The sequence below is a fragment of the Acipenser ruthenus genome, chromosome 49 (genome assembly GCF_902713425.1).
Source record: "Acipenser ruthenus chromosome 49, fAciRut3.2 maternal haplotype, whole genome shotgun sequence".
Classification (NCBI taxonomy): Eukaryota; Metazoa; Chordata; class Actinopteri; order Acipenseriformes; family Acipenseridae; genus Acipenser; species Acipenser ruthenus.
In genome coordinates this window covers 5,471,140-5,495,238 of record NC_081237.1, presented here as the reverse complement: position 1 = coordinate 5,495,238, position 24,099 = coordinate 5,471,140, and the positions used below count along the sequence as shown (strand labels likewise).

Below are 24,099 nucleotides of genomic sequence, written 5' to 3'. Positions count from 1 at the left end.
AATAAAAATAAAATAATGGGAGCTGAAATGGGAGCTGTGGTTCGGGCCTCACCCTTGTCGCAGGTCGCCCCTCCGTAGCTGGACAGACACAGGCAGATGAAGGCGTTGATCTCATCGATGCAGGTGCCTCCGTTCTCACAGGGGTTGGATTGGCAGTCGTCAATGTCTGGAAGAGAGCAGAGAGACGGGCTATCAGACACATAGCGGGTTTCTCAGAGTGTAGCGGAGACAGAGGGCTGGGTTTCCTCTTCCCCTTATTAAGATGTGTTTAAAAAATGCTCTTTTGTTTGAGTAAACGATGTCCCTTTAAGGGAATGCTATAAAAAAATGTAATTAAACTTGTCATATCTTTTCATTTGAGTAGCTCAGTTGTTAGGGATGCAGAGTGGAAGGTAGTGGGTTTGAGTAGCTCAGTTGTGGGAGTGCTGGGCTGCAGAGTGGAAGGTGGTGGGTTTGAGTAGCTCAGTTGTGGGAGTGCTGGGCTGCAGTGTGGAAGGTAGCAGGTTTAAGTAGCTCAGTGGTTAAAGAGCTGGGCCGCAGAGAGATAGTAGGCTTGGAAATGGGAGGGTAAAGCTTCAGTTTATAAATATATATGCGCTCAGTTCCTAGTCACATGCTTCCCTGTTTTATTGTGCTGTCATCCTATTTTCTCTAAGCCATTCCCAGAGAAGCTCAGAGAATAGCTGGGCTCGTTTTTCACAGTGAAGGCTCTCCCCCAGCCTCATCACATGGAATAGGAGGCTGACAGTAAGGGCTGGCTCCCCTGTGACTGTGCTGTCAGGCTGGGCCACTCTCTGAGCTCTGGCACAGAATGAGCAGCTTCCAGTGATCTGCAGGGACTGAAACTCTGAATCACTTGCATTTACTGGAGATAACATTTTTAAAAAAAAAACACTTGGAGTGTATAGCGCACACTTTCATTTCATTTGGCTGTCCCTCACATTAACCTGCCACAGAATCACATGTATTCTGTAATACATGAAAGCTGCATCTCCCTGCTATCAGACAATTTCAGTCATGATGACCCAGACAGCAGACCTGACTTTGCTAGTGGATGCTTGATAGGCAGGTGCTTCTCTGTTCAAGACTGCACACATTACTGGAGTTGCACAATAACTATGGGCCATTCTGGTGACTTTGCTGCAGATTCGTATGATTCCTTGAAGGTATTTTGTCCAACCCCTATAGACCTGGGACTATAGGTATAATGTAGGTATATGTAACTGTAAAGCACTAGAAGATGTATATGCACACACATGTTATTCTGCCTTATGCTGCAATGCAGCGCAACTTCCATGAACCTTATTATGCTCTGAGCAAATTGAAACAAACAGCGTGGTCACGACTCAACACCAGCTATTGAAATTGTGCAGCGAGGGAGAGAGAGAGAGAGAGACAGACAGACAGTGAGGGTGTTAATTAGAGGCATCCAGGCGGCTTCATTTCCTAATTGCAGGCATATCTGTCTGATCAGACATCCGTGAATAAACTCACAAGAACACAGAGAAGCCACACGCACCACGCTGTGGATCGCTAAGCATTCATTTAGAGAAGCGCTGAGTTGCAATGTGGAAGGCAGTGGGTTTGAGTAGCTCAGTGGTCACAGCGCTGGGCTGCAGTGTGGAAGGCAGTGGGTTTGAGTAGCTCAGTGGTCACAGCACTGGGCTGCAGTGTGGAAGGCAGTGGGTTTGAGTAGCTCAGTGGTCACAGCACTGGGCTGCAGTGTGGAAGGCAGTGGGTTTGAGTAGCTCAGTGGGTAGAGTGCTGGGCTGCAGTGTGGAAGGCAATGGGTTTGAGTAGCTCAGTGGTTACAGCGCTGAGCTGCAGTGTGGAAGGCAATGGGTTTGAGTAGCTTAGTGGGTAGAGTGCTGGGCTGCAGTGTGGAAGGCAATGGGTTTGAGTAGCTCAGTGGTCACAGTGCTGGGCTGCAGTGTGGAAGGCAGTGGGTTTGAGTAGCTCATTGGGTAGAGTGCTGGGCTGCAGTGTGGAAGGCAATGGGTTTGAGTAGCTCAGTGGTTACAGCGCTGAGCTGCAGTGTGGCAGGCAGTCAGTGATGAGTTATTCTGTTTATTTTGCTCCAGTGAGTTATCAGTGCACTCCACAGGGAGCCCTGAAACCAAGACAGAATCATTTCTTCATTATCTAAAATGAGCTAAATTGATTCCCCCTACCCTTCCTGCCCTCCCTCCCTCCCTCCCTCCCTCCCCCTGAGCCGAACAAAACATTTCCTTTTCTTTATTTTGTACGACAATTAAGCTGAAAGCTGAACAAAAGCCTTATTAAAAAAGCTTTGCGGCTGTGTTTTGTAACACACAAAGGTTTGGTTTAATGAACGTATTTTGTTGTGAATTTAGTTCTCACAAAAGCTGCAGGGCCATGCTATAGCCAGCCTTGGAGAATTGCATGGTTGTTCTGTATTATGAATCATGTATCAGAAATCAACTTAAGGACATGTCAAAATCCTAGTACATCTTACATCTTACAACAGATGTCATCCTGTGCATTGAAATGATGACACAATTCAAAAGTTAAAGCTGGAAACATCTTGTATGTTAATTAGTAGCAGTACAATTTACATTTCAATGATCTATAATGCATTGTGTGTAGGGTCTCTGCTATTCCAACAGTAATCACTTCACACAGCTGCAACAGACAGCGCTGCACAAGACAACGCTTGAACATAAGAACATAAGAACATGTACGAACGAAAGGAGGCCATTCGGCTCATCTAAGCTCGTCTGGTTCCTAGTAGGATTGTTCTCAAAAGTTGGGTCTAAGAGGATCCAAGTGATTCAGCCTTAATTAGAGATTGTGACCTAAGCCAGGTTCGAACCCAGCCCTGCAAATGATCGCGCAGTGCCACGAGCCCCCTCTGTCTTCCTAACTGAGCTGTTTCAAACCCAGGTTAGTTATACTGGTTCTAGAACTAGAACACAGGAAGAACCCGACTCCTGCATTGTGCTGCCAACACTCCGCATTCTCATTCTATCTCATTTCACTGAGAAATGCCTGTAGAAAAAAATCAAGGGCAGTTTAACTGGAGGGGCATTCAACTGGAACACAGTGACTGTGCCGAATGCTGAAGATTTTGCTTTCAGGTTATGCAGGCATTTCAAAGACAAAGCTACCAAACTAGTAGAGTGAAAAGATTATTTGAACAATAGCAGGGGGGCCAGCAATGATGTTATTACGGACAGTAAGAACATGCGCAGGTTTGAGACGGACTGAGACCTTCTGATCCCTGCAGGCAGGTGTGAATTCCAGGCTCCGAGCCAAGCTCTCACAGGGACGCCCCTGGAAATGAAATTCTGCTCTACACAGGGAGAACAGCTTGTCACTGCGCTGAGCAAACAGCCAAAGCAAAGAGATAACTAAGCTGTAAATGGATTCAACACTGGGAAAAATCAAGAGGCATCTGGTCTACACTTTACTGATCGCTCTCTCTGCCCTGCCCGTATGCTGTCTCCTGCACTGCACCAATGCCTTTTTCAGGCTTTGATATTTAATAAGGCTGAAAGATTAAATGTTAGACTGATTTAGCAGGGAAGGCAATTAACCCTTCCCTGCCGACCTTAAACACCCGTGCACAGCAAACATTCATTTGAAATAATAACAACACAAAACCCAAAATACGCACAGGGGCGGGGCGTACCCCCTTGCTACAGTCACATTGTGCTAGTGAAAAAGCATCGGAAAGCTGTAATTATCCCCAATGCAGAGTTGTGTGCTGTGCTTCTGGACTTTTATATTGAGAACAGGTCCAGCAGCTTGCTTACCTTTAACCCTGATGTTATTCTTTTATATTGAGAACAGGTCCAGCAGCTTGCTTACCTTTAACCCTGATGTTATTCTTTTATATTGAGAACAGGTCCAGCAGCTTGCTTACCTTTAACCCTGATGTTATTCTTTTATATTGAGAACAGGTCCAGCAGCTTGCTTACCTTTAACCCTGATGTTATTCTTTTATATTGAGAACAGGTCCAGCAGCTTGCTTACCTTTAACCCTGATGTTATTCTTTTATATTGAGAACAGGTCCAGCAGATTGCTTACCTTTAACCCTGATGTTATTCTTTTATATTGAGAACAGGTCCAGCAGCTTGCTTACCTTTAACCCTGATGTTATTCTTTTATATTGAGAACAGGTCCAGCAGCTTGCTTACCTTTAACCCTGATGTTATTCTTTTATATTGAGAACAGGTCCAGCAGCTTGCTTACCTTTAACCCTGATGTTATTCTTTTATATTGAGAACAGGTCCAGCAGCTTGCTTACCTTTAACCCTGATGTTATTCTTTTATATTGAGAACAGGTCCAGCAGCTTGCTTACCTTTAACCCTGATGTTATTCTTTTATATTGAGAACAGGTCCAGCAGCTTGCTTACCTTTAACCCTGATGTTATTCTTTAGTTTTCCGCACACATTTCTCAGTAGGATGGAAATCAGTGGTGTGACTCATCAATCTGGGTGATATTTACTGGAGTGTGTCGATAACAAAAGAGATCTCTCCAGGACCTTGTCCCCATTGACTCCCTTTATAATCTGGAATCCGAGGCATTTCAATGTGGTGGTAATTAGCATGCTTAGTGACGCTAAGCTTTTTTTTTCCATTTTACTGTGAAGTTTCAATGTTTAATCTTTGACAGCCTGGATATTTATTATATGTCAATGGCTGGACCCTTCTAAAAGTTTCCCTTACAAAAGCAAAGCAAAATGTAATAAAGCATACTGAATAAATGGTAGAGCATTGGTAAGCATTGTAAAGCCCAGAGAGGAATGGCAAAGTATGGAAAGTGCACAGTATAACAATGGGTAAAGCATGGGAAAAATGTACATTTATTGTACAAAATTACAGGGGTAAGCTTTTATGAGAGGAAACTTGTAAGCTGGTTAAAGAGCTGGGCAGTACTTTCACGATTCTAGTTCTAGAACTCCAGCTAGAGATTCTGGTTCTTGAACTCCAGCTAGCAATTCTGGTTCTAGAACTAGAACACATGTGAGCCTGGCCCTTAATTAGCACTGGGTTTTAAAATGTACCTCGATACCTACAGTTTAAAGAAGCAGACCACTACTTCAGGTAACTCCTCAGGCATAATTGCAAACACATCTCTTCAGAGCCCTGCCTCCGAGGGATTTTAAAACACCTATTTTGCCCAAAACATCACATTAATAAGAATGCTTTTGATAAGCTTCCCTCGGCTCTTGAGAAAATAGCATTAAAACACTGGAAAGCTTCGTGGGGTAATAATAATAATAAAAAATAACAACAACAACAACAACAACAACAACAACAACATGAACATGCTTTTTTGTTTTGTTTTGTTTTCCAAAATTACAAGAAAATCATTTTTGCACTACTGTATAAATTAACCAGTCTCTCCACCATAAATCCCCCTCACTCCTCACCCTGCTGGTCCTCACCCCTAGTTCCTCACCCCTTATCCCCCAGTCCACCCCCATCCTCCAGTCCATTAACCCCTAACCCTCCAACCCTCACCCCTTATCCCCCAGTCCACCCCCATCCTCTAGTCCATTAACCCCTAACCCTCCACCCCTCACCCCTTATCCCCCAGTCCACCCCCATCCTCTAGTCCATTAACCCCTAACCCTCCACCCCTCACCCCTTATCCCCCAGTCCACCCCCATCCTCTAGTCCATTAACCCCTAACCCTCCACCCCTCACCCCTTATCCCCCAGTCCACCCCCAACCTCCAGTCCATTAACCCCTAACCCTCCACCCCTCACCCCTTACCCCGCAGTCCACCCCCATCCGCCAGTCCATTAACCCCTAACCCTCCACCCCGAGACCAGCCCACACCCCGACTCCCTCACCCCCAGTCTCTCACCGATCTCGCAGTTCTCCCCGGAGTAGCCTGACAGGCAGTCACAGCTGTACACGCTCCCGTTGGACAGGCAGCTCCCTCCATGCAGGCAGGGGTTGGTCTCGCAGGGGTCTGCCTCAGCTGCTGAGGGGGAGGAAGGAAGCACACACAAGCAGAGTCAATAGAGGTGGTCGAGGCAGAAATTGTTCTAATAGACTTTTTCCAATACGCTTAAGAGCGGTGTTGATAGTGTGTTGAAGCAAGACCCGCAACCTGTTTTGTTCCAGATTCAACTCCTGGATACATTTTCACTCAAGTTTGAAAACAGTATAAGGTGCTCACTGCTACTCTGGGACCATGAAAGATCCCAGAAAAGCAGCGATGTTAATCCTAGAGTCACGATCAACTCAGGCTCAATTTCCAATGCAGTGGCCCTCATTAATGGGGATCCCTGGAAACAAAATGCTGATCAGTCCTGCACATGCCTCTTCAGCAGTCCTATACATGTGACCTTGGTCAATATTGAACTGTCCAACAGCCCTGGATAACCAGTACTAATGATACACGAGTAAATGGCCCTTTGACAGAACAAGATGAACAGTTCCATTTAATGCTGTCATCACCTCTGGCCAAAGGATTACTTATCCCAGAAATATCAAACCGTTTGTTTAAAATCAAAATTAAAGCAGCAATACCAATTTAGATCACAGGCACAGTGCAGTCACTGCAACTTCAAGCATGGAGAATGTTGCACTGTAAAAAGAACATTTCTTTACACAATTACCAATGATGGCAGACCCATGTGTTCTAATACGAAATGCACAGTATAACTACACTGAACAACACTCATAATCCTGTAATAATGGTACAGTACCTGAAAGGTTAAAACACTGTGTATACATTTTAATTTTCGGCTGATAGCCAACTGAAGATTGCTGCAAAATCAAGACAGTTATTGTGTTCACTATGGAGGACAGGGGTGTCCAATTACGGGCCATTCCAGCCCAGGGTTAACCCATTAAGTGCCATTGTCCTCATGTGAAGACAATGTCATTTTTTGGAGCATTTTTAACTGGCATCTACCTGTTATTTAAATTTTCTCTGTAAATATATTGTTATGATAACTTACTCAGATTTTGTCAACCGCCAAAAAAAAAAGTCTAAATGTAACGTATCAAACGACATAAATACAGCCTGTTCTGATTTCTTTCAACGGAAAATGCATTTGGTACTTAATGGATTAACTGCTATAATGAAGTACTTCAAGGTCTGGCAGGAGGCTTAATTGGTTCAATTAAACAATTTAGAACAGGATTGGAACACAGACCAGGACTGGAAAGGCCAGCTTTGGCCACCCCTGCTGTAGTGTGATGGACGGATGGACGGATGGGTGGACAGACGTGATCAGCACATAAGGACAACGAGGACACTAAACCGCACTGTATTTCATTGTGCTTAAAAGCACTGGCACTAAGCAGCACAGGAGGCTGCTGTGGTTTCCTCCTCTCCCCTTGTGTAATAACATTAGGGACTCTCTGCCCTCGTCTGGTCGAAGACATTAATCTTCATTCCAGGCTGCCGTTACAATACCTTGATTTAATGACCCGGGCGGTGAGTCGGGCACATTATAATAACCTTCAAGACAAAGACTGCCGTCACTTTAATTCATGGTTTCAGGCCACTATAAATCATTTATTGAACATGTGTCAGTATAACGGGTGATTCATAAAATAACACATACCATATACTGTATGTTTTATATATATATTTCAATTATCTTTTTATTATCAGCTGGCTTATTTTATTATGTCAGTCGGAAAAGCTTTATGGATATTGAGATGTTACTGCAAGCGCGTCTTATGGCTGGTTATTGATAAGTCGAGAAGACAGCGTGTTTCCAAATATCTAATGTGCTTACTGGGCAAAAAAGTCTGTACAGGAAAACCTGCCCCTGTAATGTTTGCTTGCATCATCGTGGCGCCCCTCTGGTGTAGAGGATGGTTCACCTGCACTCTATGGGTAAAAAAGTCCACATAAATTCTACATGTGTGAGTGCATGTGAGTGAGTGTGTGTCCCTCATCTCTCCGATGGTACAGTAAGTGTCTGGGTAGAGGTAGGGTTGTTAGAATATACTCATGACTTCAGGCTTCCATTCACCCAGCTGTGTGTAAAGAGCTGAAATTACCTCTGTGATTATGCGTCTGACACTCTCCTGAATCCTGTCCCAAACTGACAGCTCTTCACCCAGAACAGAAAATCAGAGAGCTGTCACGCAGCAGACGAGACTACAATAGAGGGAAAGGGGGGTGTGGGGGTGGAAGCGAGTTTAGGAAATTTGAGTTAGCTTTTCAAAACACTACGTAAAAGCTGATGGGTTTTTAATGCCTCCCTCTTATGATCCAGAATATATTAAGTCTTGTCAGCTACTCAAGTCTCTAGTTTGAGAGTGTGTGTAAATGCCAGTCAAGCCCAATGCTTTTAAATCTATGTGCAGGACCTGTCGGAATAATAATAAAAAAAAAAACCCCACATGCTCCCCCCCCCCCCTTTCTGTAGAATGTAATAAAAGACATTGCTTCATGATGCATAAAAAGGCTCCTGTTTAATATAAACATTAAAGGGGGAGGTAATTCAGAAGCCATCAGTCTTTCCAAGGTATAAGAACTTTATTTAATTTTCACATAATTAGTCACAACTTGTTAGTCAGAGCTCTCCGCCATCTGCCAGCGCTTGCTTTTAAGTGTAATAAAAACATATATATATATATATATATATATATATATATATATATATACAAATGATAAAACATTTGTACGTGCACAGTATGGGTTTCTATATGAAGCAGCATTTTTACACCTTTGTGTTCAGTTTTGCTTAATGAAGATTCCAGGGGGACTGTTTGCGACCTGATTGGTTGACTCTCCAGTTTGTTTACATCCTCGTAATGTTTCAGCTGCAGGTGCAACAGCTATCTCCCTCCTTGATCCTCTCTGTCACTCTGTCACCGTGCGAACAAAGCCGGTACGCCCCTGCTATTACCTGCAGCAGGGGAGGTCATGTCTTTCATTTGCAAAGCTTGCAGCATGTTGCTTAGCGGTATGAGATGCAATAAATGGAGCTCACATAAAAAACAAATTATTCAATGTAGGAATAAATTACTTATAAAGAGTCTAATTGCACGTCGGCCAACACAGGATTCGACACACAAGGGGAAAAATAAGAATGTGGCAATAGACAATTTCTGCAAATATGGTAGCTCGATTAAAGGTGAAACAACCATAGTAAATATCATTTTTGACTGGCAAATCTCCCATCTTATAGACCCTTGTCTTTGTTGTGAATAGGGCCCTGTGACAACACATGCATACTGGTATATTTCAGGTTTCGGAAGATGAATGCATGCTTTTCTCTTTTGTCAATGACACTTTGGAGTAGACGACTTTATCTGAGTGTGCACTGCCTTGCTGTACACGGTCCTGTAACTTTGTTAAAAATATCTTTCTTTTGTCCGTATGGGTTTGCCAGTTCTTTAACTCCGTTTCAAAGGGCTGAATTGCATTAACACTGGGATTGGCATTGCCTGGCAGGAGCCCTTGTGTTCATTCAGATCTTGAAATGAGCCGTGGGGTTGAGAGAGAAACTCCTAGTCAGAGAGGAAAAGCTCTTTCCAACCAGCTGCTTACACGGTGAGGGGGCAGCTTAATGCAATATCTTTATAATTAATTACACAGCTCTTAAAATAGACCCTCTCCCTGGAAACACAGCAGCTTAGCGCTGCGGAGAATGGATATGCAGATATGGGGATATGCGCAGGCACTGGAGCGCTCAACCTTACCTTTTTTTGCCTGAAAGTCTAGGTGGCGCAGTGGAATAATGCACCACCCTGTCTACTCTGGAGACTTGGGTTCAAACAAAATCTTTCCCTAATACTTGTTCCGCATTTCCATTAGCTGCATAGGTCTCAAACGTGCAGTTTTGAAAGAAACACATGTTATAGCAAACATTTTCATTTTAAATTGTGACATCTGGTGCTACGTTAGGTTAAAGAAAGTTCTCAGTTTCCATGCCTTATTCTCTGTTGCTGAGTCTGAAGATGGTAAAGCCCCTGTTTGCTTTACCTACCATAAGATTATCCTTATGCCTGACTGAAAGCGTGTCTGTCAACAGCTGCAAACCGCTGACTGGCTAAAGGGTTTGTTGAAGGGGTTAGGGAAAGGACCAAGGAAGTGCTATCTGAAAAGACTTGGGTTCTAATCCGGCTAATGTTACAAGCGAGTTTTAAGGGTCTCCTTAAAGTGATTGTAGCAAACAGCATAATGTAATTGTGCACCCTGTGCTGTACCCTATATGTTGCAAACGATTTTTAAACATGATATTTGATCATACACGATGTTAAAGAATGATCTGTCTGCAGATAGTGATGCACACCTAGAATGGTGCAATTCACCTTCATTATCCAACCACCTGCATCCCCTATGAACTGACACGCTTTCAACCAGTAAAATAAACACACGACTGGTGGGTTGAACGGACCTAGGATGTGCAGGCATAACAGATTTCCTCGGAGTCTGTTTTCAAACAGCATGCACACCATGACTTCTAAAGAGAAAGCTTAGCATGGGCATTGTTATGTTGTTGTCTGTAATTTTATTTTCAGTTTGGTTTTGAAATGGCTAGGGGTTTTGATAAAGCAATCTGCATCCTGTGTTTAGAGAATGCTCGCTCCATTCATGTGCTGTATGGTAAATAGACTCGCTAAATGAGAGTGCTTATAATGTGGCTTGTGTGTCATTTGTCTGGGAAATGACAGTTCCGGGAGACTGCATATGGGAAAGCTCTGCCCTCTCTCTGTGTCCCAGGAACTACTGAGGCGTGTAATAGATTTTCAATGATAAGGGTCAGAGGTTCGCTTGCACACTTGAGAGTCTCCCTGCAATTACCCCCTAGCATGGCAGACCTGCTTGATTGAAATAGGACACTTGGAAGGGGTTTTGCCAAAGCTTTTTTTTTAATTTTCAGAATATATATATATATATATGTATTTGCCCAATTTAAGATCCCCTCTGGTGCACTAGAAATATCGAGCTCTATTCACAAACTGCAGGGACTGTTTTAAGGAATGCTTTGTTTAGGAATGTTTTTTTTTTAAAGCCAGTTTTAAGATTTAAAGTATGTTTTCAGATCATGAAATCTAGGGCCAATCACCAACTTTTTCTAAGTTCTGTGTGCATTCCATCACAAACAGCAGGATAGTAACTCTCTGTTGCAGAGAGTTTGCAGATTGCAAAGCCCTGTTTGCTTGAACGGGCATCTACCCTAAGATTATCATTACACACGGGTTTTAAAATGACCATTGGGATGCCGTTATGTAAAACCAGTTTGCTGCCCTGAATGAAACCTTAGCAGAACCATAATCAGACTATATCAGTGCCAGCAACGGCGAGACCACACAGATCCGGAGCAAATAAAGCAAGCAGAAGCACAGTCTATCTGGTGCTGTTAGGATACCAATTGTGTGTCTACTGTAGGTGCAGTGTGGCCAATTAATTACACTCCCAAGAAAGTCTGAAACATCCTTATCTGCGAAGCAGTGGGAGTTTTATTTATCTCCTCCTGCTACTGCAAGCCCACGCGGCACTCTGCTTCTGAGAAGTCAAGATGACCAAGGCTTGTCGCAGTGGCTGATTTCCTAAGCTCGCTGCCTGGCGCTTGCACAGAATCTAGAAATACTGTGTGGAAAATGGGCTCCTTTGAGTCTTATTAAATCCCTGAGCCTTAGTGTGATTCAGGACACCATCTCCTATCCTGTTTATAAATGTGCAGCCAGGCGCATTGGCTCCAAAACTACTCTCTCCACAAATGTTGTTTTTGTGTCTCTTCCAGCTGGATATAGTAGATTACCATGCAGTGCAGCTGCTCCCTAAGACTTGTGTGTAAAATCTCTTGTGTCTTTGTAAATCCTGGACTGACAATTCGCTTTTTTTTAGTAAATCGTACCTGTTTAGCAATACCATTAGCTACAGAGGTCTCACGTTTCTTTTTTTAAAACCTTTATTTAACCAGGAAAGTCCCATCGCGATTAAAATCTCTTTTTTTCAAGGGAGACCTGGCCAAGAAGGTGGCATATAATACAAAAAAACAAACAAAAAGAAAAGAAAAAATGTAATCGTTTGAGTTTCATTAAGTTAAATAAAAAAAAAGAAAAAAATACTAAATTATTTTCAAAAAACATTTCCTTTATCAGAAATATTTTTAATGCAGCAATGTAATATCAAGAATAGTTTATTTTGAACTGTATTATTAGCATGTATTTTGAAAGGAGCAAAAGCTATATAAATGTGAATGGTTAAACAGACACTTGCTTCAGTGTAGAAATGTAAAAGGGATTGCATGGAAACTTTATGCACGAGTTGAGGTTTAGGAGCTGCCTGATAATCCATAGTGTGTAAGGTGAATTGTGCTTGTTTCATTGAAACAAATTTTCATTTCCTCTTTTGTGGTCATAATACTACTACTATATGTGAATGTGTAATAGTCATTGTGACTTTTAATTGCACAGTTCATGGAATTGGATTATTTATGCACTTTAAAAGGGTAGAAAACATTTTCTTGTCTCTCGTTAGCAAACAACTTTCTTGCAAGCCTCTTACCCTATTTAACCAGTCATTGACTGCACCATAGATTCCTGTGCAGCTGGTGTGAGGATCCTGACTGACCCCAGGTAAAGTCACGTGAGCAACAAAGGTAGTGTGAAGTCCTAATACCGGCTGCAAGGAAAATGAATCTACAGTGTTGTGGATGATAAATGCACACCAGCGTCTAAGTGAAATCAAGTTTGGAAAGCTAAGCTGTTGATACCAGTAGAGCTTTGACTGGTTTTCTTTAATTCACTGTGCTGGCGAAGTCAGAACTACTTAACACTTAACAGGACGACAGTCTGGTCTGACACACGAGGGAACAGCGATTAAACACGAGGTACATTTTAAACCATATACAAAACATGGCTCGTTTTTTTTTTGAGAGCTTGAGAAAAAAAAAAAGGTTTCTAAAAGATATTTTATTAACAGGACGAGTTAACGACTGCAATGAGTATTAATAAGAGTCGGCTGAAGAGTGCATTCTGGAGGGGACTAATCAAGAGTGAAGACCCAGCAAACTGGCAGCTCAGGATTTGATAAGCTGGTAATGCTGTTGCAGCAGCGAGCACTCGCACACTGACAAACAATACACAGCAGAACAATAGCTTTGCAGATCTGTCAAATTACTGGCATTTTAATATACGGCACTGTGTTATTATTATTATTATTATTATTATTATTATTATTGTTATTATTATTATTGAAGCCATCAGTGCAAGTATTTGATAAGTGCTACTTTTCAGGAAAAAAAAACCCTGTTCAAGAATTGAATTAAAATTGTTATAGTTTGAGCCATTCCTGGTTTTACTATGAGATTAATAAGACACACCTGTGCTTGTTACCTAGACTGTGACTAATCAAGCTCATAGTAAAACCTGGAATGGGTGAAACGGCTATGCAATTGGAGTCTTATTTCCATCCCTGTAGTTTAGGAGTTCTTGCTCCTGCTGCTAAGTTACTGCACAGTGTAAATTTACCATGGAAACGGAAATAAGTAACTTCAATAACTTATTACTTATTTTTTATGACTGATGCTGGGAATCATTCTGAGTGAATATTTTGCAATTACTGCATTTTTTATTCATCTGTGTTAAGGGTGCTTCGAACTAAAATTCCAAGCCAAGGAGAGGCTGACTCCTATTGCAAACCCTTTCAGGTCTCTCCTCGCGCACAAGTAGTTCATGTTTTACAGCTTTGTCAGTGCCGGGACCAAAGCAGGCTTCAGACCTGCCACTCTCCTTTTCACCTGCAGGCTATACGCTGTGCCACTGCGCAGGGGTGAGCCAAATAAGAGAGCCATGAGCTCGGAGAAAGACAGCCGGAGAAGAACGTGCTTGCAGACATGGGGCCGCTGAGCAGCAGGGAGATTAGACAGAACAGAACAGCCTGGTAGGGGAATAGGAAGAGGTGACTCTCAATGCATTTCAATGCCTGACCCAAATCTTCTTTGAATACCAGGTGCAGTCAAGTAAGAAGCATACACAAGCCCATCTCTTGAAGAAGTGCAGTGCTGTATAACAAGGGGCTGAAAATAGGGAGATACACCCCCCCCCCCCCCCGGCTTACAGGGGCTGCTTCTGATTTACACATGCAGGGTCTGTGCAGAGAGAGATACAGGTCGGAGATCTATAACATAATACAGGGGAATGAGAAAGCACAGATTCATTATAGCACTGGGTGTATGCAGTGTGGTGCCACCCTTGCGCTGTTACGCTGCAAATTATTCAAATGTTTGTCACATTGTGCGAATGTTGTCATGAGTTTGAGTTTGAAATCCCACTTAGAGACAAAAGTGTCTGTTGTAAGTGAAGATAGTAGAGAGGACTTTGTTTTAGATGTAGAACATGAGTAGCATTAGAAAAATAAGGCAAAAAACTAAGGCAATGGAAATCTTTTTATGTATATATACACACACACACACACACACATTGCATCCTCAAACATGCATTATTATTACTATGAATCTGTCATTTAGCAGACGCTTTTATCCAAAGCGATTTAGAGACTAGGGGGTGAACCATGCATCAACAGCTGCTGAGTCGGTTTTACGTCTCATCTGAAGGACGGAGCACAAGGTTAAGTGAGTCAGTGGCTGAGCCAGGATTTGAAACGGTAACCTCCTGGTATCAAGCCCTTTTCTTTTACCACTGGACCACCAAGCCTCCTATAAAACCCAGTGGTTTGATATATATATTTAATTTTTGTAATGTAACTAGACCCTGTTTCTTGTACCAAACACACATTTAAAGATGTTGGTAAGGTGGGACTCACAGTACGCTACAGAGTGTGGTGAAACGCTGTATCGCAGTGTGTGATGGGACCCACAGGGTTATCTCTAATCATTGTTCATATTTCAGTGTGGGAGCTGATTAAGAGAACAATACTCCTGTCTGGGGAGACATTAAAGAGTGATGAAACCACAATGAAGACAAGAAGCATGTATGAGAGATGCCGTCAACAATGACATCGGAGCACAAAATCAATACAAACACAGAACTATTGTCAGGGATGGAAATCAGGAAAACAAAGCTCACTCGTACGTATAACCTCGAGGAAGCCACTTCACGTTACAGGCCACTATTCAGCTTTAAGGACTGATTTTTGTTAAGGACTGTTTTTTCAAAGCCCGTTTCAATTCAGAGTCTTGATAGATTTACATGCATGAAACTTTTTTTTTTTTTTTTTTGTGAAAGAAACCGAAACTCTAGAACACTTTCCTGAACATCAAAATGTATTTCTAATCCTTGCATATTGTATTTTGAATTGGACCCACGGTGTCTCCAATTATTTATTCCTAAATGCGGTAAATGATTTAGAATCATTTGAAGTGGCTACCTGCCTGCCCAATCAAGCTTGCCTTTAATCTGTTATTGCAAATAATATCTTGTCAAAAGCTGAATACTATTTTTTGAAAATGTTTTTTGAGTCTGGGAGCAGCTTGATAGATTATCCTCGTTCCTGACAAGCAGTTCCACTTATTATTATTATTATTATTTAAGTACTGTATTCAAATGCAGATGACAGCTGCTTTCTAAATGTACAGCCAGCTATTTTGACACTGTATGTGTGAGCAATGAAGCTGACAGCTTGTTTCTTTTTACTGCTAGAAAGCTGGAATTCACTCGTCAGAACGACTTTCATTTGCATTCTGATTAACTGAACTCGGACTGTTTTTGTTTAATCACTTGTAACTTTTTAAGTTTGACCATTATAATACGCTACCCTTGACAAGTACTGGCGTCTGTATCAAATCAAAATGATGTAAAAAATAAAATTAAGGTGATCCGAGCACAGCACAGGGCGAGCAAATGAAAGTGTACCTGAATCTCTTTCAAATCTAGGATAAGAATGATCAAATCAAACCATAGGCTCGTATCACTTAAACACTGAAGCAGTGCACAATGAAGAAGTCTAGCACAAAGCAGGCTGACCTATTGTAACATTTATCATGTTTAGACCGAGCGGTTTCACTTGCACTCATCCTTGTAATCTAATATTGGTCACAGCATTTGTTCGTAACAATGCAAGATCGATCAGACATTGTTAAAACGTGCGAGGAATTTTAGATCTGCAGATTTATGTGGAAGGAATATGTGCTTGAAGGGGTTGTATCCGCTCTGTTCTTCAATAACTGCGGGAAATTCAAACATGCAGTATTATTCAGTACCTAAAGGGTTAAGTTTCTGGGTTTGTAATAGTGCAGTAATATACCTTCCACAGCAACCAGAGCAGGGCTGTGCAACGGATATGGCTCTTGAGTCCTATATTATTTGTTATTATTATTTGTTTATTTAGCAGACGCCTTTATCCAAGGCGACTTACAGAGACTAGGGTGAGTGAACTCTGCATCAGCTGCAGAGTCACTTACACAATGTCTCACATGAAAGACGGAGCACAAGGAGGTGAAGTGACTTGCTCAAGGTCAGACACAGTGAGTGAGACGGGATTTGAACCGGGGACCTCCTGGTTACAAGCCCTTTTCCCTAACCACCAGACCACACAGCCTCCCATATATGGCTCATTGATCTGCACAAGATGGCTCTTTTGAACTGTCTCATATAAGGCTTTGAGTTTGAAACGACTGATAGGACAAGCTGTATTCTTAGGTAGGAGCAAAACTGACGCTGGGTTTTATACATCTGGCATGTTTAATGAGCAGAAGCTGTGTCGGAGTGTAGTTGCTATATATATATATATATATATATATATATATATATATATATATATATATATATATACACACGTATATATTAGCTCTGGCATAGATAATTATTCATTTCTTTCTTCATTATGCACCCTTGCATTCAGACAGTATGTAATTAATTCAAACAACGACCTAAACAAATACAGCACATAGAAAATAAAAACCCTGTAATAGTCATGGTGACAGAATCAACCACTTATACTAGGGGTGATAACAGAGGTATTTATAGAGGTCGTGTAATTGAGGTATCAGGGTGACAGGGGTTGTTTGAGTGGAATCACATGCTGTACCCCTTGATCTGTGGCTAATTAAAGGGAGCTAGTTCCCCAGTGCTGTTATTATATAGGCCATGCAGCGGGCTATTTTTCAGAAAGGAGAACGCAGTGTTCTAAAAAGGCCCTGGAGTCCCCTTAGTGCAACGAAGTAGTTGAGAAGCTGATAAATCATTAAACAGCCCTCTGACTATATCTGACCAGCGGGGGGAGGAAGGATGAGCCGCAGACATATCTGCATTTGCTCATCCAGCCAAAAACACAGTTAAAAAATGTTAATACTGTGTAATTATACAATATTCTCACCGCCTCTGTGTCCTGCGTTCCAACGCTTAAGAGAACTTGGGATCTATTTTAATGATATAAAATGAGCCCCCTTATGCGCTGATCATGTCCGTCTGCAGTGCTGCCCACAGGGGACGGACAACCAGGGGCCCAGACTGGATGATTTTGTTATTTTTTTTAGAGGAAAAATGCATGCCGGCATTCCTACCACTCGCAAACCTATTACAGTTAATTACCCCTTGCATTCCAAGGACGCGCGCTTGCTGTGCGCAAGCTTTTACTTAAAAAGGAATGACAGCAATGCCATTTATATAATCTCATCTCCAGGGGAGGGTGGTTCTAGCCAACAAAGAGTTCTATTAGGAGTTAGATACAACGGTTAAATATAAAGCCTGGAGTAAAAGCTTTGTAGATGTGCCACTTAGGGCAGAAGAGTGTTTTGACGAATTGAAAATGGTTTAATACGGTTATTCTCATGTTTTTCAACTTCAAGTGCTCCTTTGAAAACTGTGTGAAAATGTGAGACTTACATAGTATGGGAATGCACTGCAAAAAAATATTTATGAAAGGGTGCTAAGGATTTATGAAATCTGTTCTGTAGATAAAAGGGGGTGCTGTGGACATTTTAGAGATTCATTATTTGAAGTAAGGACAAGCAGGACACATCATTAAATCAATTAGTGCATGACTCATCCTCCCTCCCCATTGATTTGTCATGACCCCGGACCTTTCCATTTCCAGAGCCATCCTCATTATGGAGATCTCGTCCTGCTGATTAACAAACAAACACCCAGGCATCCTCCATTCCAAACAACCAGCCATTCACAGAACTCCTAAAGAGAGTACGCCACACACCACCACAATTAGGGGCTAGATTCTCAAGGCTATTTACTCTAAATCGTCACTGGCACAATTTTTTTCTGAATAGGTAAAACACCAATTAAACATCTAGAACGAATAAGAAACAACTTAATACTTGAACACGCAACCTTCTGATCTGGAGTTCTTAGTTATTCTGGTATGGTAACTTCATTGGGTGTGTTTCTCTCGTCTGAAAAAAAATGATGAAGTAAACAGCTTTGAGAATTTAGCCCTGGATGTTCAGCTGCTCTCCACTGTCTGATTTTGGGGACACTGTTTCTTTATTGCTTGTTACCGAACAAGGTTCAGTTTAAATATACCTGACTAATGTACATTGCTCCCTCTTTATTTCACTATCTGACTTAAACATCAAAAATCTCCAAATGTTGAAAAGAGTGAATCAGTGACCGGCCATTGTATGGCAAACATTATTATTATTATTATTATTTATTTCTTAGCAGACGCCCTTATCCAGGGCGACTTACAATTGTTACAAGATATCACATTATACATTATTTCACATTATACAGATATCACATTATTTTACATACAATTACCCATTTATACAGTTTTTTTTTTTTTTTTTTTTTTTTTTTTTTTTTTTTTAGTGGAGCAATCTAGGTAAAGTACCTTGCTCAAGGGTACAACAGCAGTGTCCCCCACTGGGGATTGAACCCACAACCCTCCGGTCAAGAGTCCAGAGCCCTAACCACTACTCCACACTGCTGCCCTACCAAACATAGAACATGACAATTAACTGTCAACACGGCCAAACTGTGAAATAATGGGGGAGCACTGTATATTAAGAAGAAGTGAGAGAAAAAGAAGAAATTCTCCTACCTGGTTCTTCTGAAGCTCCTATGTCTTCCCAGTCTGTGCCGAAGGTGGATTCATTCAAGGCAGACGGAAGCTGGGAACTGGACTTCGGTGCCAGCAATGTTCCGTTCACCTGCTCTTCTCCAGGAGATACATGCCCCATTCCACTGCCACTGTACACTTCCGTCTCTGGAGTAGAGGGCTGGGTTCCAGAAGGCATTGTGTGCGACCCAACAGTGGTGATAAAAGCCAGTTCTAATGAAGGCCCGTCTTCGGGAGTAACCGACTTAAATACAGGGGAGGTGGCTGTGGTCATGGAGGGTTCCATGGATCTACTCTCATCAGTGGCTCTAGTCGTCACTGGATACGTCTCTGCACCTTCACTGGACACCTTGATGGTGAGAACCAGTCTGGTTGGCTGAACAGAGGAAGAGCTGTTCTCTGTCTCATGACTTGCTGGTTGATTCGTAGTCTCCAATCCTTCTGCATCTACTTCTGTTTCTCCTTCTAATTCATTCCCTGGTGACTGTGTGGCAGAGATGGTTGGTTCCATGGTGGAGTCAGTGGTTTCATCGGCAGGTTCCTTGGTGGCTGTTCTTGGCTGCTCTCCAGATGGGGTGCTCTCCACAGCATTGTCCAACAGCAGTTGCTCCTTCAGTACTTCAGTATGTACTAACTGCTCAGGGGTAGTCAACTCCAACTCTTCTCTGCTTGCAGTGGTTGGGACAGTTGGAAAGAGCATCTCCATTCTTTCATTTGTAGCAGCTTTAGTGGTCAGCAAGTCACCCACAGGAACTATGGACTCTGATGTGATCCCCATACTTGTAACTGGTGACAATGAGGTTGTAACGAGCAGGTCTTCAGTGGCTGGGCTTTGTGGGCTTCTCCCTTCTTTCAAAGGGGTCAAAGTTGTTTTTCCATCTGTCACAAGGAAGGCGTCAGGTGTGGAAGGCATTCTCACATCAGGTTCTCCAGAAGGAGTTGCTTCTGCCGCTGTGACCTCAGTTGGTTGAACTTCAGTTGAGTGCTGGACAAAAGCAACTTCTCCCTTTACTTCAGCCACGCTTTCTTCTGGATTCAAAGCAGCAGCCTCTGTGGACGACTCGTGGAACAGCTGACCGCCTTTAACGTCCAGCCTGTCTTCTGGAACCACCTCCTCCGTCCCAATGTCTTTGTTGCCACTGCTAGGCACTGTCGTGGACACAGCATCCTGACGTCCCTGGATGGTTGTCGGATTAAACAAATCTTCTTCCTTCTGTGGCTTCAGGGTTACTTCCCACAAGGATTCTCTCTCTAAGGCGTGGTCTATGTGAGGGAAAGAGGTTGGAGGTCTTTTGGTTGTGGTGGGGTTTTTGGATCCCTTAGATATAGCAAGCAGACCCTCTTCTGCATCTCCACTCCCATCTTCAACCTTCTCAAGTTCAGAATTCTCGGACGGGGATGTAAAAGGCAACATTGGCTTTGCTGAAGGTTCCGGTTCATATGAAGGCACGTTAGAAGAAGTTTGTTGTTTTGGTGAATGAAAGCCGACGGTCACTAGAGGGAGGGAGTCTCCATCCATGTCAGAGCCCCCTCCCGAGAAGATTTCATGGATGTCCAGCAAGGATGGGACGGCCTGGTCCTCTATGTTTGTTCTTCTGGCTTCCTGGGCACTGGTCATCTCTGATTCAGAGGAGTCTGCCTTGAAATCTTCCACAAGTTTTTGACGGATGGTTATATCCTCCTGCAAAGAGGGAAGGTCATCTCCCGATATCTCAGGGGCAGAATCATTGAAAGGTGAGGGCGAGGGCGTTGTAATCACCATGATTCTCAGGGTACCCTCTCCTCCACGGCTGTGCAGCTCAGCGGACTGGCCGCCTGTGATTGCAGTTAATGGCTCTTCATCCTGAAAGGATCTCCTTGATTCGTTGACTGCCAATCTCTCCCTTTCTGGAGCTCTGCTCTCCTGTATGGTGCCAGCTGTTGGCTCATGTGCCCATTCGTCTTTCCTGCCTGGCAGCGGGGTAGAAGCTGGCACTGTGCTGGCAGCACTGGGCTCTGGTGATGATTCATTAGCTGTCATTGTTGGATGCATTGTCCCTTTGTGTCCCGGTGAAATTAATCCTGTGGGGACAACACACTGTGATTAACTTGCAGAGAAACAGCATTCGCTGTAATTAAATGTGTGTTAAATCAGCAATCAAAACACAAACTGTGTTACCTCCTGTGATGCAGTCATTATTTCAAATGTATTCTGCTCTTTAAATATATATATAAGAAGAACATTAAACTGGATTCTCCTAAAGCTGTTTGTTAGTCATTATTTATTGTACGCTCATAAAAATTCAAAGAGACAATTTATTATAATTTCTGTTCAAACTCTGTACATAATTCATCACCTCTGCCATTTCAAAAGCGAAATACATGTTTACATATTTATGTATTTTTGTAGCTTTGGGTAGACTACTTCCCCCCAGACAAACACAGACAAAAGAGGAATCTTTTCACAGCTGGTTTAATGTTTTCAGATTTCATTGACTGCCATCGTTTTATTTTTTTATTTCATTTTCTATAGTGGCTTTATCACCTTGGCAGTCAGGGCATTTCATTCATCTGAAAAGCAGAGAACAGTAAGTATTTTAAGAGACAAAGAAAGGAACACCAGTTGCCCACTTTACAGATTCACTGCTGGAGGAGGAAGCTATTAGACTGCAAAGTAGCAGGTTTGATTTGCTTGTTGGGGTATAGAGAGCTGGGCTGCAGTGCGGATGGTAATGGGTTTGAGTAGCTCAGTGGATAGCGTGCTGGGCTGCAGTGTTAAAAAGGTGAGATTGAGCAGTTCAGTGGTTTGAGTGTTGGACTGCAGTGTGGAAGGCAGCGGATTAAAGTGGCTCAGTGGTTCGTGCTCTGGGCTGCAGTGTTAAAGGTAGTAGGTTTGAGTAGCTCAGTGTCAAAAGTAATAATAATAATAATAATAATGTTAAGATCAGAGCATTCTATGTAGCTTTATCAGAGCACTTAAACAGCGGTTCCAATGCATTTAAACTGCAGTCTAATAGCCCTACGATTCTACTGCACTTTTTCAATTAAACAGTTAGGATCTTTATTCCACAGGTTGGTGAAAATGATCATGATAAAAGGCATGCTGCACATATATAGAACTGGTTTAAATTGGCCCCTGATGCCACTTCCAAACATTTACCCTGCCTTTTGTCTGCAGACCCTTTACTGTGATAATTACATTCAGAGCTGGGACATAATTGGGCGGAAGATACAGAAGACCACAGCTCTGGTAACCATTTATTAAAAGAAGCTCTGAATTAATTGGAAACCGGCTTGCATTATGCATGCAGACTACTAAAGCTACATTTTCACCCAGTGTTAAAACATTAATGTTCTGGGTTGAATCTGGGCCAGGGAGGACATTTTTATTAATGAATGTTGCAGGGTAGAATGCTGACTCTTATTGATTTGCAACCTGAAAATAATTCATCATGTTGCTGCCAAGGCACTGGTCTTTTATTGTTATGTTTTGGATGTGGTGATGAAGTGTGGCAGCGAGACCTCAGGTATTGTTCCTAATTTGATGTTTCGGAACTGGCAATAGCAACATCCGTTAGATCAGCCCCCCTCCGGGAGCTGAAGATCTGGTTATGCTTTTCAGCAGCCTATTCTTCATCATTAAAACCTGTCTGCACTGTAGCAAATACAAGGAGAAAACGGATGGATGCAATTACTTCTATTAATACACATATATAATATCTCTTATAAGATGTTGTTTTCGTCCAGTATTGCTGGAATATTAATACTATAGACAGACATGCTGAAATGCAGATACATTGCCCCTCCTTACCAAAAGCAGCGTCGTTCTCCAGTGCATTTGCAGAATCAGAAGAGACAGGATTTGACTCTTGTAAAACTGTGCCTTCATAGTCTTCAGCACTCTTTCCAGTGGGGTTCTGTGCCGAACTGGCCAAATCATCAACCTTTTCTTGTCCAGGATGGTGGGACTCATTGACACTCACTGCAGGAATGGAGCCCAGATTTGCAGTTTCAGGTGCAGATTCGATTTTTTCCTCTACAAGGAGCAGATCACTGGATTCACTGATGATATCATCCTCTTCCAAGTGTGTCTCATTAGCACTGATCTCTGAAGATCCAACATCATTAAGATGCACCTCTGTGCTGACTTTGACAGCCATTGACGTTGGGCTTTCTGCGTCTTCTTGTCCGAATTCTTCTTTTGGATTGTTTAGAAGCAAATTGTTATTATGGAGCAGGCTAGTTTCCGTCGTTTCTGGAGTAGGTCCATTAAATTCAGGGGATTCTTGGATTTTACCTTGGTTTGAATGCTCTTCAGTTGAGCTTGGTGACCCACCATCTAATGATGAAACCTGTGTGGTCTTCACCCCCAATGGGTCCAGCATGGTGCCCTCTTGGTTTGTGGGGTGGACCTCAGAAAGGTTTGGTGGATTCATTTCAGATTCTTCTCTTGCTTGTGATGGAGAAGCGTTTAGTCCCAGGGCATATGCTATTCCAGGTTCCGTTGGCTTCTGAACTATTGGGATCTCTTCCAATTTTTCATGGGATGTGGTGGAAAAGATCTGCTCTGAGGAATCAGCCATGAATTCTGAAACATGCTGGTCAATAGAATCCTGCCAGTGGTTCCCTTCAGGGTTCCTTGGAGGATCAACCAAATTGGAGAGCAGACTGTTCATCTCATCAGACTGTAGACCAGCTGCGGGTGCTGCTGAGATGGGCTGTTGATGGGATCTAGATAGCAACCAAGTCTCTTCTTTGATTGTCTCATCTTCCAGCTCCTTCTGCCATTCTGTGTCACCTTGCTGATGCCCCAACATTTCCGTCATGGATAAATCCCCAAGCACCGGTGATGGCTCAGGGGTAGCAGCCTGTCTTTGCTCAGACCCCTGTGAGTCTGTCGCTTTTTGCCCCAGCTGCTCGTCTAGTGCTAAGCTGGAGGAGGCTGGTTTCAGATGGATGACCACATGCTCTGCTGAGATCTCAGAAGAGTCGTTTGATGCAATGAAGTTAATCTGCTCCTTCAGGGCGCCGTTGCCACCCCAGATGAATGTTTTGGGCTCTCCCTGGGCTGGGGATGTGGAATCGGTGTCCTTCAGATTCTTTGATAGCAGCAGACCAGCGGCCACGGCAGAAGGATTCTCTGAGAAGAAAATAATGTATAGTTATACCTAGCAGCTGACTTT

General features: G+C 42.7%; 1 protein-coding gene across 2 annotated transcripts in view; it reads right to left on the bottom strand.

The window, feature by feature from the left end:
* LOC117428856 (neurocan core protein) overlaps positions 1–24,099 on the bottom strand; it is a 66,184-nt gene that overhangs the window by 10,363 nt on the left and 31,722 nt on the right. Inside the window, exons 7-10 of one of the 2 annotated variants that reach the window (XM_059015007.1) lie at positions 22,728–24,056; positions 18,920–20,998; positions 5,843–5,959; positions 53–166 (exon numbers count right to left, since the gene is read on the bottom strand). In XM_059015007.1, the coding sequence (XP_058870990.1) occupies positions 53–166; positions 5,843–5,959; positions 18,920–20,998; positions 22,728–24,056 (3,639 nt within the window). Of the gene's footprint in view, positions 1–52; positions 167–5,842; positions 5,963–18,919; positions 20,999–22,727; positions 24,057–24,099 lie in introns of both variants that reach the window. The other variant, XM_059015005.1, reaches the window with a different exon arrangement.